Source organism: Bubalus bubalis, chromosome 2 (genome assembly GCF_019923935.1).
Source record: "Bubalus bubalis isolate 160015118507 breed Murrah chromosome 2, NDDB_SH_1, whole genome shotgun sequence".
NCBI lineage: Eukaryota > Metazoa > Chordata > Mammalia > Artiodactyla > Bovidae > Bubalus > Bubalus bubalis.
Window position 1 is genome coordinate 167,582,342 of NC_059158.1, and position 14,529 is coordinate 167,596,870.

The window sequence follows — 14,529 nt, forward strand, 5'->3', positions numbered from 1 at the left end:
TTCCCATCACCCTCTCTTCCTTCATTGCCCATCAATACATGTTCATCAGCTTCAAAATTTTCCATATTTTTCACTATTTAACATTTCCCTGTCATAACTCCCAATATTTTTGTAGTCACTTTGAACAATCTCATTCTATTAATAGTTTGCTGCTGCTGCTGTAGCACATGACCACAAACTTGGTGACATAAAACAACAAAAATTCATTTTCTTATCATTCTAGAGGCCAGAAGTCTAAAATAGGTCTCACTGGCGGAAAAAAAAAAAAAAAAAAATCAAGATGTTGGCAGGGCTGTGTCTCTTTTGAAGGCTCCAAGGGACACTCGGATTCCTTGCTTTTTCTGGATTCTAAAGGCTGCCTGCATTCCTTGGCTTGTGGTCCCTTCTACCTTCAAAGCCAGCAGTGACCAGTCAAGTCTCTCTCCCGCTACATCTCTCTGACCTCTGCTTGCATCATCACATCTCCTTCTCGACTCTCAATCTTCTGCCTCCCTCCTTCACTTGCAGTGCTTTAGTCCCTCAATTGTGCCCGACTCTTTGCGACCCCACGGACTGTAGCCTGCGAGGCTCTTCATGTCCATGGGATTTTCCAGGCAAGAGTATTGGAGTAGGTTGCCATTTCTTTCTCCAGGGGATCTTCCCGATCAGGGATAGAACACGAGTCTCCTGCATTGCAGGCGGATTCTTTACCACCTGAGCCACCAGGGAAGCCAAAAGGGGACACTGCAGCTGAGTGGGCTGGGGGACCCTTGTGATTATACAGGGTCCCTCAGATAATCCAGGATAACTTCCCCATTGCACAGTCAGCTGATGAGCAACCTTAATTTCATCTATAACCATAATTCTCCCTTGCCACGTAACAGAACACATTCAGAGGTTCAAGGGCTTAGGGCGTGGACAGCTTTGGGGGGTCATCATTCTGCCTACCACACTCATGCAGTGCATTGTCCTAACTGCTATAACTGCTAGTTATAGGGACCCTGCAGCTCTGGACACGAGAAGGCTTTTGCTATTCAAACCCAGTGAATAGGAGAGCAAGAATCTGTGGCCTTGTACATTCTCCCACTGGGTGACTATGTGACTGCAATTCTGGAAGAGTAGAGAGAATTATTGCTTAATAAGAAAAATGCTGTTTAATGGAATGGCAGTGGGTAAAATTTATAGATTTCTGGAATACTTTGGTTTTTTGACACTCAGATAATTTATACCTATAAAACCAACACTGGGGAGAAATTCCCAAATAAAAGCCAGTGATCGTACTTGAGGACACTCACCAGGAATTGGTGGCCAAGAGCTTGTTGCACCTGAAAGGACACCTTACCAGTGCCATGTGCAAAATTACTTCATGTTCGAGTCTTGGCGCTCAACAAAAACGCTGCCAGTCTTCCCTTCTCTTCCAGAAGACTCTCATCTATAACTGAGGTTCTGTGTCCTGGGTTTAAAGTCTGTGTATGGCAAATATAAAATATCGTTTAAAACACGGTATGCATTACCACATCGAAAATAATTACTTTCATTATTCAGAGTTAGTGATGGAAATATTTTCTAAAGGGGAACTTCAACACTGTTTTGACATAACACTCTTTCCTTAGTGATGAGTAAACTGAATATATATCAATTTTTAATTCTTAGAAATAAAAATACCAAATCCTTTATTCATAAATACATTTTTCAAACATGAAAAGATATACGTATGTATATATGTAAAAGATAAAACTTTAACAAAAATTATTGTTTCATTTTGTTACATGAAATTTTCTTCTATTTAGTCTTTTCTCTTAAAAATTCAAGCTAAAATTCACTCAAGTGCTTTTTTTTTAATTTTTAAAACTAAAAAGGAATCCCCTAGTATAGAAATGTACATTTTGCCTACAAAGAGCAAAGACATATAAACATGTTTTATGTAAAATGGTACCACATTTTGGCAGGTCATCAAAAAGTTAAACACAGAGTTACCATATGACATAGCATATTTCATTCCTAGGTATACACGCAAGAGAACTGACAAAATACGTTCATATGTAAACTTGTACATGAATATTTACAGCAGAATTATTTGTAATGGCCAAAAATGGGAACGACTCATTTCAGTTGATGACTAAGCAGCACGTGCTACATCTGCACAGTGAAATACTTGTTGTTGTTGTTGTTTACTCACTAAGTCGTGTCCAGCTCTTTTGAGACCCCATGCACTGTAGCCCTCCAGGCTCCCCTGTCCATGGGATTTCCCAGGCAAGGGCACTGCAGTGGGTAGCTGTTTCCTTCCCAGGGGATCTTCCCAACCCAGGGATTGAACCCTTGTCTCCTGCATGCAAGCAGATTCTCTACCACTGAGCCACCAGGGAAGTCGCACAATGGAATATTTGACCATAGGAAAGAATGAAGTACCAATGAGTGCTACAACATAGAGGAACCTTGAAAATGCGATGCCAAGTGAAAGAAATCACGTCCTGTATAATTCCATGTGTGTGAAATGTTGGAATAGGCATATCCATAGAGACAGAAAATATTAATAGATTAGTAATTATCAAAGGTTGGAGGAGGGGCGAATGGGAGGTATGGAGTTTTCTGGAGGGTAATGTGTTATGGATTTAGATAGGGTAATGGTTGCACAATATTATAAGTACACTAAAAACCACTGAATTATAAACTTTAAAAGAGTGAAAATGGTGTGTTTTATTTTTGAAACATCTCAATTTTAAAAAAGAAAAAATATCTTGACTCCAAGTACCATATACTTTGAAAAAAGCTCTCTTTGGCTCAAAGAATTTGAAATGTCTCATCTTTAAAACTTTGGCTTCTCTAAAGACCTGTACCTGTCAGAATTAAGTACAGAGAAGGAAATGGGAATGTAGAATGTTACAACTTAATTTTAAATTTCTAGATAAAATCTAGATAAACTCAATCAATGTTATATTTATGAGAGACTAGTTTTCCAAGTAAGCATTAGAATGATGTTCCATGATAATTTCAAAACCAAGTAGAAACAGAATCATTTTGAGTGACTAGATCTTTTCCCATTTAGGAATGGGAAATCATTGATGTAGTTTTCTATTTGCCTTCTAGAAGCATGTCTCAATAAAACAAATTACTGTTTTAAGAGGAATACATAAATTGGCTTGAAACATTCAAACTGTATTTGATATTTCAGACAAATAGGAAACACAGTCAAAAATTAAAGAACACCAGAGGTATTTGCTTTTTAATCCCAAAATAGATACATCATGCAATTAGTCTGCCCACATAATGTGATAAAGTGTATCCCTCCCCCATTTCTATCCTGGTGCAATATAATTTTATACTTGAAAATCATATTAATCACTCCACTATACTTCTCTGCAACAAAAATATGTATATAAATTCAATATTTTCATTTATGATCATAAATTTCTGAGTCTTAAAAAATTTTTTCCTCCTGGGTTGACATTATTATGGTTATTAGTAGCATATATTCCAGAGAAGGCAATGGCACCCCACTCCAGTACTCTTTCCTGGAAAATCCCATGGATGGAGGAGCCTGGTGCGCTGCAGTCCATGGGGTCGCTAGGAGTCGGACACGATTGAACGACTTCACTTTCACTTTTCACTTTCATGCTTTGGAGAAGGAAATGGCAACCCACTCCAGTGTTCTTGCCTGGAGAATCCCAGGGATGGGGAAGCCTAATGGGCTGCCATCTATGGGGTCGCACAGAGTCGAACACGACTGATGTGACTTAGCAGCAGCAGCAGCATATAATTCATCCAAAAAAATAAGCATGTCTGTTGTTGTTGTTGTTTAGTTACTAAGTAAACGAGCTGCCAAAGGTAAAACAGTTTTGTTCACAGTTTTACCCGGAGCAAGCCTCAGATGACTATGTGCTCATCTCACGCATCTGTCTAGCCTGAAAACAAAGCCCCAGAGGAGTCACAGAGACTTTAGAACCACTCTCCTGGCTAGAGTGCTGCTCCCAAGTCACAACTAAGCAGAGGCCCAGCTGGCTGTCAGCTGGACACCATGAACGATGGTGTGTACTGGACTCTACAGTTCCCCAAAGGTTGTCACACAGTCTACAACAATCCACAGCAATCTACAAATATTTCCTTTGCTGCAACCACCTGGGTTAAGAGCACAAAACTTTTTGTCTCAACCATGCTTTTGATGACACTGAATAAAATTTCTCATAAATAAAAGGCTGTCATCACATGGGAGAGGCCAAGGCAGTGTGTTTCTATTGAAGTTTGTTTTTAAAAAAGAAGAAGGTATAAACAATTCAAGTGCTATGCCACTAAAACATATGCAAACAACAGCTTTGGGAGACTGTCTACCTAGGAAACTTTTGCAAAAGTTCTGTACCTTTCAAAGGGTATGCTTTATTCTGCCAACCGTTATTCTCAAGCAGGGAGGGTTAAGTGCTATGGAGGGCTATACTGGAGCCCTCCACCTCAGGCCCCATCTTTGGCTCTTAATTGAGGGGATAACCAGGTTTCCGTCACCTGATTCCATCTCCCAGGCACATGGAAAGGTTAAGGATAACCACCTGACCCAACCCGGAGCTTGGCTTAGTGACACAGAACTCTAGGCCAGAGGATGGTACAAAAACATCGTCTGAACCAGTCCTCTTGGAGAGTTGAAATGAGGACACCGAGAAAAGAAAGGGAGATGAGGGAAGAAGGATACGTCCAGTACATCCGCAAGTACAGCTGGGCGTTAGAAAACTGCGACAAGTCAAGGTCAAGTGCAAGTCTGCATTTAGAAGAGACAGATAAGCTGCATAATCAGACAAAGTTGTTTCCAAGAAAATGCAAAAACAAAGACAGACAGATAGTCTCAAGAAAGGAGGAAAACCAGCTCATTCCTGAGAGCCCTCCCCCACCCCCCCAGTTCTTGATGCAGTCTTGTGCTCAACTCCCTTTTCATGAGCAAACTGACCTGGGCGGCCGAGTCTGATAAAAAGCACTGCCCTCGCTGCAGCTGGTCCCAAGGCTGCATGCGACACACCTCGGGAGGCCATCCGGGGCCACCCACCCCCAATAGGGAAGCTGAACATATGTTCCCTGGGCCTTTGACATCCATTTCGTGCATTAATCCAGTCTGTAATAGGCTCTTGCCCAGCAGTATATTTCTATCAGTAATTTCTAGCATGTATATTCATCAGATATCATGGTGTTCTCTTCCTTCAACTCTCTGGGATTTCTGCACCCCCCCCCCACCGCCCCCACACTTCTTTATGAAAATGCCTGGACTCCAATTTCCCTGGGACTCCTTAAGAGCCTGTCCAGCGCTTTCCAAAGGTCTGGGAACAGGATCTGAGCGCCTCCAAGCCATTCTCGGTACCCCGGAGAATTTGTTTTCTCTGCAACCTAATCTTGAATACAAATACATCCTGCTGGAGTTCTCATCCACCAGGGGCTAGGCATGGTTGTGGCGGGCAGGGAGAGGGGCAGGGGAGGACCAGATAAATAGGCAACTGAGGACTGGAATCTTCTAGCCACAAAAGGTAGCAGAGATACAATGTCTTTTTTTTTTTTTTCTCAAGGAACATTAAGTCTTCGAGCTCTCTCGAACAATATTTGCCCTTTCAGGGAAATCATTTTCTATTAACTCAATAACTACATGTTCTTTCCTTTGACTTTCTGACACTGAGCTATCTGAAGACTCTCTCTCCAAGGCTAACTTTTTTGGATGGTCTGAACACGTATTTCTATATACGTTCATCTTTCCAAAGTAGAATTCCTAAAGGCTAAGCTTTTGTAGAGAAACAATCAAGGGGCCTGGGGTCGGGGGTGGGGGGTTAGAAAAATACTCCCAGAAAAAGAATGGCATGCTTGGGGCTGGATATCTCCTCTGAGGCTTATACCTTTCCTGTTAAGGGATCACCTGAACTTTCCCCAACATCCAGGTTGATTACTTTCTAAAATCCCATATCTTTGGGTTGCCTCTAGCTGCAGACTTTCAAAGCCTCCAGGTTGATGAGAGCTTTTTAGTGAAAACAATCCCATCAACCATCACAAAGGTTTTTAAAGCAAGTCACAAACCCATGTGGTCCACGGACTACCTGAATGTGGCTGGAGCATCATGTTCCCTGAGAAGGAACTGGGGAAAAATTTTGAGAAGGACTCAAGTAAATTCTTGAGAATATCTCTACATTCCAACAGGACCAGACGGTTGTTGGATTGTGGTCAAGCCCGCCCCCACCTTGCCTTCCTTCCAGATTCAACTGAATTGTTTGAGAGTCTTTGTACAGTCCTCAGGTGACCCTGGAGTTGAGTTTGCTAGTCCAGGGCCGAATGGGCCATATCTCAGCTAATCTATAATTCTGCCAATACAAGCTTTTATTATCATTTTTGTCCATGAGGTCTCCCCCCAGTATCAACAGAACATTTGACAACAATCATAAGACTGTCATAGGTGGGAAACACACAGAGGGGACACTGTTCCACAAAAGTACAACTGATTTTCAAAACTGGATGTGCCCTTTACTTCCAAGTTAAGGTTTCAGATTTCTGAGAGCTGCCTTTGGTGTAAGCAAATCCCACTGCCCACTGAGAAGTGCCCATCTGCAACCAAATGTACTGAAAGACTGGCATTCACCTTTGAGGACTTCTTCCCTCCTCCCTAAAGACTGGCTACCTTCTCCTGGTACCTGGTGATCTCATGTGAGGGATTGAAAGCAGGACTCTAAGAGGTAGAAAGACTTGTGTTCAGATCTTGATCACTTACCAGTATAACCCTGAGCAAATCTGTACCACTCTGAGCTCTTCATTTCTCAGTATGTAAAATTAATGCTGGAGAGAACTATACGAGTCAAAATGCATGCCTAGCACAGTCCCTGGCATGTTGTTCTTGTTGTTTAGTCGCTAAGTCGTGTCTGACTCTTTTGAGACCCCATGGACTGTAGACTGCTAGGCTTCTCTGTCCATGGGATTTCCCAGGCAAGAATACTGGAGTGGGTTGCCATTTCCTTCTCTTGTGTCTCCTGCATTGGCAGGCAAATTCTTTACTGCTGAACCATGAGCGAAGTTCCCTGGCATGTGCTGGTGCTCAATATGTGTCTACTTCCATCCTTCCTAATTTGTCATGCAGGCAAAATGAGCTCCCAATAAATGAGAGAAGGGTTAGAAAACTGGGAACTGGGGCAAGCCTGGCAGACCTCAGGAGGGAGGCAATACTTGATCTGGGAATGAAGGAAGATCTGGAGAAATGAGGAGAAATAAGCAGTGACAGTCTCTCTTAAAGGACCTTGTAAACATCGGGAGAAGTCAATGAGAGGGATGACTCCTCAGTGAGCACAGAAGCAGGTATACAGGGGCAAGTCTGGTCAGAATTGGAGTTAACGTAAGTGGACTCTGAGAGGACACTTGTGAAAAAGTCAGCATTTGTTTTTATCAATGAGAGAGGCTTCTGCTGCTACCACAACTGCTGCTGCTCTAACCCCACGCCCTTCCTCCTCCTCCTCCTCTTCCTCATCATTGTCAACATCTTCCCCACCATAAGAAATTATAATAAGCAGCATTGTCCGTCGGTTCCTTATATGCTACATCCTGTGCTGAACGTTTAACACCAATCTTCAATCTTCACAATAACCCTAAAAGGTAAGTTACACAACAATGTCCTTCTACAAGTAACTACAGTTAGTAGTTGGCTTCCCTCATAGTTCAGTCGGTGAAGAGTCTGCCTGCAATGCAGGAGACCCAGGTTTGATTCCTGGGTCGGGAATATCCCCTGGCAAAGGAAATGGCAACTCACTCCAGTTTTCTTGCCTGGAGAATCCTATGGACAGAGGAGCCTGGTGGGCTACAGTCAATGGGGTCGCAAGAGTCAGACACAACTTAGTGACTAAACCACCACCATCACAGTTAGTAAGAGACATTTCCAGGGCTCAAACGCTAAAGCTTTCCTTATTAACCACTACACGACACAGTTTCAAAGTTCATGAAAATTCCTGGGCACATTTCAGGAAATGCATCTCTGGAAAGAACAACTTTGGCCTTCAATATAATAGTAGCAGGAAGATTCACATGTAAATGCAGTGATGCACTGTGATACATAGACATTTAGTTTTCTGTGAATCCTAGAAAAAGAGAGTTCTCCTGTGAAGGTCTTCATGTTTGGAATTTCACCTCTAGAAATTTCTACAGGACAGTTGGCTATCTTCAAGGCACTATTTCTAACTAGACTATAGGAAAGTTAAAGCATTTCAGGCAGCTATGTAAGCAAAAGAAAAGAGAGAGAGAGAGATTTCACAGAAGTTTCCAAATGAACTTTTAAGGTTAAACAGAAATACTGAAACAAGCATGCAGTTGGTTTCAAAATAGGAGGAAAGCTTTGTTTTGGCAGGGAAGGAACATTGTATTCATATGAGTCTTGGCCCTTTCTGGGCTTTCCAGGTGCCTCAGTGGTAAAGAATCCACCTGCCAATGTAGGAGACACAGGTTCAATCCCTGGGTTGGGAAGATACCCTGGGAGGAGGAAATGGCAATCCACTCCAGTATTCTTGCCTGGAGAATTTCACAGACACAGAAGCCTGGTGGACTATAGTCCATGGGACTGCAAAGAGTTGGACATGACTGAGTGACCAAGCACACACATGGGCCCTTTCTAAGGAGAGCCTCAGTTAAGTTCAGTTCAGCCACTCAGTTGTGTCTGACTCTGCAACCCCGTGAACTGCAGCATGCCAGGCTTCCCTGTCCATCACCAACTCCCGGAGCTTACTCAAACTCATGCTCACTCCACTGAGTCAGTGATGTCATCCAACCATCTCACCCTCTATCATCCCCTTCTCCTCCCACCTTCAATCTTTACAAGCATCAGGGTCTTTTCTTCGCATCGGGTAGCCAAAGGATTGGAGCTTCAGCTTCAGCATCAGTCCTTCCAATGAATATTCAGGACTGATTTCCTTCAGGATTAACTGGTTGGCTCTCCTTGCTATGTGAAGGACTGTCAAGAGTCTTCTCCAACACCACAGTTCAAAAGCTTCAATTATTCAGCAATCAGCTTTCTTTATGGTCCAACCCTCATATCCACACATGACTACTGGAAAAACCATAGCTTTGACTAGACGGACCTTTGTTGGCAAAGTAATGTCTCTGCTTTTTAATATGCTGTCTAGGTTGGTCATAGCTCTTCTAAGGAGAGCTTAACCATCTCCTTTTCCTTGTGTCTGCATCCTGCCTTCTGTCCACCTCTGTCTGCCTTCCTTCAGGCAGGAGCTGGTTCTAGAGACTGGGTCCCCTTAGCAGGTGCTTCCCTAGAGGACAAGACCTGGAACTAGACTCCTTTAGAAATGCGTCTGCCACTCGGGAACCTTATAAAAGACTCCATTCCTCACCCCTGGGCTTCAGAGCTGTGCCATTTCCTATTCTGCTGCAGACCAAACATTCAGTGTTTCAGCGTCAGCTTTACACATCGGAAAACAACTGAGCAAAGCCAAGACAGTGTGCTGTGTATTGGATGTGATGTCACATGGGCAGAGTTGTCAAGACAACCAATGCTTGGAAGTTTCACAAAACCATAAGAAATTCCATTATTAAAGTGATTGCTTCTCCCCTAAACTTTGAAGATGAGGTGGTTTTTTTTAATTCAAAAATCAATGGTAAGAAGAGATCTATATTAAATTTTTACAATTAAAATTTTAAACAGTTGTTTTCTTTAAAGTTGCTCAGTCGTGTCCAACTTTTTGTGACCCCACGGCCTATATAGTCCGTAGTATTCTCCAGGCCAGAATACTGGAGTGGGTAGCCTATCCTTTCTCTAGCAGATCTTTCCGACCCAGGAATTGAACCAGGGTCTCCTGCATCACAAGTGGATTCTTTAACAACTGAGCTACAGAAACAAAATAAAATAATACATAGAATCTTCACTACACGTGAAAATTACAGGGTTTGTAAATGCAAGTCCACTAAATATGTAATAACATTTTAAAGTGATTTTTCTACTAATTAGCCTGACATTAACCAAAACAAAATTTTAATCATATCTATATACCTTTAATAAGACATAAAAACACCTATGATTATTATTCACTCAAGAAATATCTATCATAGCAGTATCTGTCAATTTTCCAGTTTCTATCAAATGCCATGCTAAGCACTGTGGATACAAGAGTGAAATCAATTTAGCTGAATTTAATATTCGGTAAATTGGGTTTTGAATTTACTGAATATTGAACTCAATTTGAACTCAACTGAGCTCAAATATGCAATATTACTTTTAAGTAGATTGGGAAAAGTTAAAGATGCATACTATAATCATACAGTGGAAGTGAGAAATAGATTTAAGGGCCTAGATCTGATAGATAGAGTGCCTGATGAACTATGGAATGAGGTTCGTGACATTGTACAGGAGACAGGGATCAAGACCATCCCCAAGGAAAAGAAATGCAAAAAAGCAAAATGGCTGTCTGGGGAGGCCTTACAAATAGCTGCGAAAAGAAGAGAAGCGAAAAGCAAAGGAGAAAAGGAAAGATATAAACATCTGAATGCAGAGTTCCAAAGAATAGCAAGAAGAGATAAGAAAGCCTTCTTCAGTGATCAATGCAAAGAAATAGAGGAAAACAACAGAATAGGAAAGACTAGGGATCTCTTCAAGAAAATCAGAGATACCAAAGGAACATTTCATGCAAAGATGGGCTCGATAGAGGACAGAAATGGTCTGGACCTAACAGAAGCAGAAGATATTAAGAAGAGATGGCAAGAATACACAGAAGAACTGTACAAAAAAGATCTTCACGACCCAGATAATCACGATGATGTGATTACTGACCTAGAACCAAACATCCTGGAATGTGAAGTCAAGTGGGCCTTAGAAAGCATCACTACGAACAAAGCTAGTGGAGGTGATGGAATTCCAGTTAAGCTATTCCAAATCCTGAAAGATGATGCTGTGAAAGTGCTGCACTCAATATGCCAGCAAATTTGGAAAACTCAGCAGTGGCCACAGGACTGGAAAAGGTCAGTTTTCATTCCAATCCCAAAGAAAGGCAATGCCAAAGAATGCTCAAACTACCGCACAATTGCACTCATCTCACACACTAGTAAAGTCATGCTCAAAATTCTCCAAGCCAGGCTTCAGCAATATGTGAACCGTGAACTTCCTGATGTTCAAGCTGGTTTTAGAAAAGGCAGAGGAATCAGAAATCAAATTGCCAACATCCGCTGGATCATGGAAAAGGCAAGAGAGTTCCAGAAAAACATCTATTTCTGCTTTATTGACTATGCCAAAGCCTTTGACGTATGGATCACAATAAACTGTGGAAAATTCTGAAAGAGATGGGAATACCAGACTACCTGATCTGCCTCTTGAGAAATTTGTATGCAGGTCAGGAAGCAACAGTTAGAACTGGACATGGAACAACAGACTGGTTCCAAATAGGAAAAGGAGTTCGTCAAGGCTGTATATTGTCACCCTGTTTATTTAACTTATATGCAGAGTACATCATGAGAAATGCTGGACTGGAAGAAACACAAGCTGGAATCAAGATTGCCGGGAGAAATATCAATAACCTCAGATATGCAGATGACACCACCCTTATGGCAGAAAGTGAAGAGGAACTCAAAAGCCTCTTGATGAAAGTGAAAGTGGAGAGTGAAAAAGTTGGCTTAAAGCTCAACATTCAGAAAACGAAGATCATGGCATCCGGTCCCATCACTTCATGGGAAATAGATGGGGAAACAGTGGAAACAGTGTCAGACTTTATTTTTCTGGGCTCCAAAATCACTGCAGATGGTGACTGCAGCCATGAAATTAAAAGACGCTTACTCCTTGGAAGGAAAGTTGTGACCAACCTAGATAGCATATTCAAAAGCAGAGATATTACTTGGCTGAAAAAGGTTCATCTAGTCAAGGCTATGGTTTTTCCTGTGGTCATGTATGGATGTGAGAGTTGGACTATGAAGTAGGCTGAGCGCCGAAGAATTGATGCTTTTGAACTGTGGTGTTGGAGAAGACTCTTGAGAGTCCCTTGGACTGCAAGGAGATCCAACCAGTCCATTCTGAAGGAGATCAGCCCTGGGATTTCTTTGGAAGGAATGATGCTAAGGCTGAAACTCCAGTACTTTGGCCACCTCATGCGAAGAGTTGACTCATTGGAAAAGACTCTGATGCTGGGAGGGATTGGGGGCAAGAGGAGAAGGGGACGACAGAGGATGAGATGGCTGGATGGCATTACTGACTCGATGCCCGTGAGTCTGAGTGAACTCCGGGAGTTGGTGATGGACAGGGAGGCCTGGCGTGCTGCGATTCATGGGCTAGCAAAGAGTCGGATACGACTGAGCAACTGATCTGATCTGATCTGATAATCATTAAAGTAACCACTAACAACAACGCAGACAGATATAACTAGATGTAGAAAAAATTTAAATGGAACATTAAAAAATATTTGATTAACACAAAAGAATGCTAGGAAGAAGAAAGGGGACAAAGAACAGATTAGACAGATTAAAAGTAAACAGAGCAATGACAGACCTAAAAATAACTACATCGACTATGTGAAAATGCACTAAAAATTGAAAGGCAAAACGTTGAATTTAAAACAGAAAAAAGAAAAAACCCAAGTATACGCTACCTAAAAAATACATACTTTAAATAAAAAGATGCAAATAGGTTACAAGTGAAAAGGTGGAAAAAGATTCACCACACAAGCAGTAAGCACAAGGAAAGTAGACTGGCTATATTAAAAATGGACTTCAAGATGGACAGTGACACTTAAAAGAAAAGCCACAGAATGGGCAAAAATATTCAAAATAAATACATCTGCCAAGGATCTTGTATCCAGAATATATAAGTAGCTATTGCAACTCAACAGTAAGAGTAACAACCAGTTTTTTTAATGGGGAAAGATCTGAGTAGACTCTTTGCAAAAGTTCTCTGAACAGTTAATAAGTACCTGAAAAGATGTTCAACATCTTTAGTTACTAGAGAAAACAGAAGCGCACTAACTGCCACTGTGTAACCATTTGAATTGTTAACACTTTTAAAGCTGGCAACACCAAAAGTAGGCACCAAAAACATACGGGGGAACCAGAACTCTCATACACTGCTGATGAGAATGAAGATACAGTTACTTCAGAAAACTCTTTCATAATTAAACATATACCTACTGTATGGTCCAGCCATTCACTCCTAGGTATTTATTCAAGAGAAATGGAAACATATGTTCACACAAAGCCTAGTACAAAAAGAGCCATAGTAGCCATATTTCCCAAACTGGAAACAATTTAAAAATCTAACAGGTAAAGGGATCTTTAAAAAAGTGATGTCCATACAATGGAATTTTACACGGCTACAGAGTAGAACAAACTGCTGATACACAAAACATGGATCCATCTCAGTATTGTTCTGTTGAGTCAAAGAACCCAGATACCAAATGGTACATACTGTATGACTCTATTTAAATAAAATTCTAGAAAATGCCAACCAACCTACAGAGTCAGAAAGCAGATCTGTGGTTGCCTGGGAATGGACGGGGAGAGATGGATGGACTAAAAGGGGACAGGAGGAAACTTTGGGGAGTGATTGAAGAGATCTGTATCCAGATTCATGCTATTGATTTCACAAGGCATATGCATTGGTGAAACTCCTTGAATTGTGTATTTTAAATAGGTACAGATTTTGGTATGAAAATTATACCTCAATAAATTTATTTTTAAATACCACTGTTCCCATATTAAAAATAAAATAAATCTTTGTTCATGCTCGCAAAGGTCTCATAGTACAAAAAAGTAAAACGCATGACTCTGTTTCAGTGTTATATAATAAAGGTCTGGACAAAGGTCTTCACAGAGACCAAGATCTTTGACCTTTGACCTAGATCTCAAAATGTAAGGGTTGCATCAGACAGACACCAGGTTGGGGGTTGGGGGCAGGGTGGGTGGTTATCGAAAGTGGAAAGAATGGCAAGTACAAAGGCATAAGGTAAAGAAGGGTGTATGGTGAACTTGAGACATGAGTGATACACAAGATTTTTCAAAAGTTGGTTTTGGAACATTCTATTCTACCCAAAGAAGGGTGAAGTAATCTGTTAAGAAAAAGAGAAACTTCTGGAAGCTTTAGTAAAGCAAGTTACACGATGTATGTGAGGAGTGTAACTAACATCCACCAAACCTTTTACTAGTGCTTTTTCAGGCATGTGGGAGATTATTGCCTCATCACTTTCAAAATGAAGTGTGACCACTTTGGTCAATGAGATGTGAAATAGATGTAGCAAGTGTCACGGTAGTTGGCAGCTTTTAGAGCAGTTTTTGATTCGCTGAATTCTCTTCCTCTTCAGAGGAGATCAGAGAACAGGTTGAGTGGGAATTTCCAGGAGGTTCCTGAGTGGTTTTGATAAGCAGAACCCCCATCCACGCAACCCCTTTCCCACCTCCTTATACCCTGTGAAGAAAATGTGTGTGTGTGTGAGTCACTCAGTCATGTCCGACTCTTTGTGATCCCATGGACTATAGTCTGCCAGGTTCCTCTGTCCTTGGAATTCTCCAGGCAAGAATACTGGAGTGGGTTGCCATTTCCTTCCCCAGAATATGTAGAATATGTATAAATGGAGAAGAAGAGTC

General features: G+C 41.5%; 1 protein-coding gene across 10 annotated transcripts in view; it reads right to left on the reverse strand.

Moving 5' to 3' along the window:
- Positions 1 to 14,529, reverse strand: part of COL4A4 (collagen type IV alpha 4 chain) — a 151,344-nt gene that overhangs the window by 132,477 nt on the left and 4,338 nt on the right. For all 10 annotated transcript variants that reach the window (XM_006047128.4, XM_006047131.4, XM_044937900.2 and 7 more), the window contains one exon: positions 1,275 to 1,445. In XM_006047128.4, coding sequence (XP_006047190.3) covers positions 1,275 to 1,330 — 56 coding nt within the window. In that variant the 5' untranslated portion in view covers positions 1,331 to 1,445. The remainder of the gene's footprint in view (positions 1 to 1,274; positions 1,446 to 14,529) is intronic.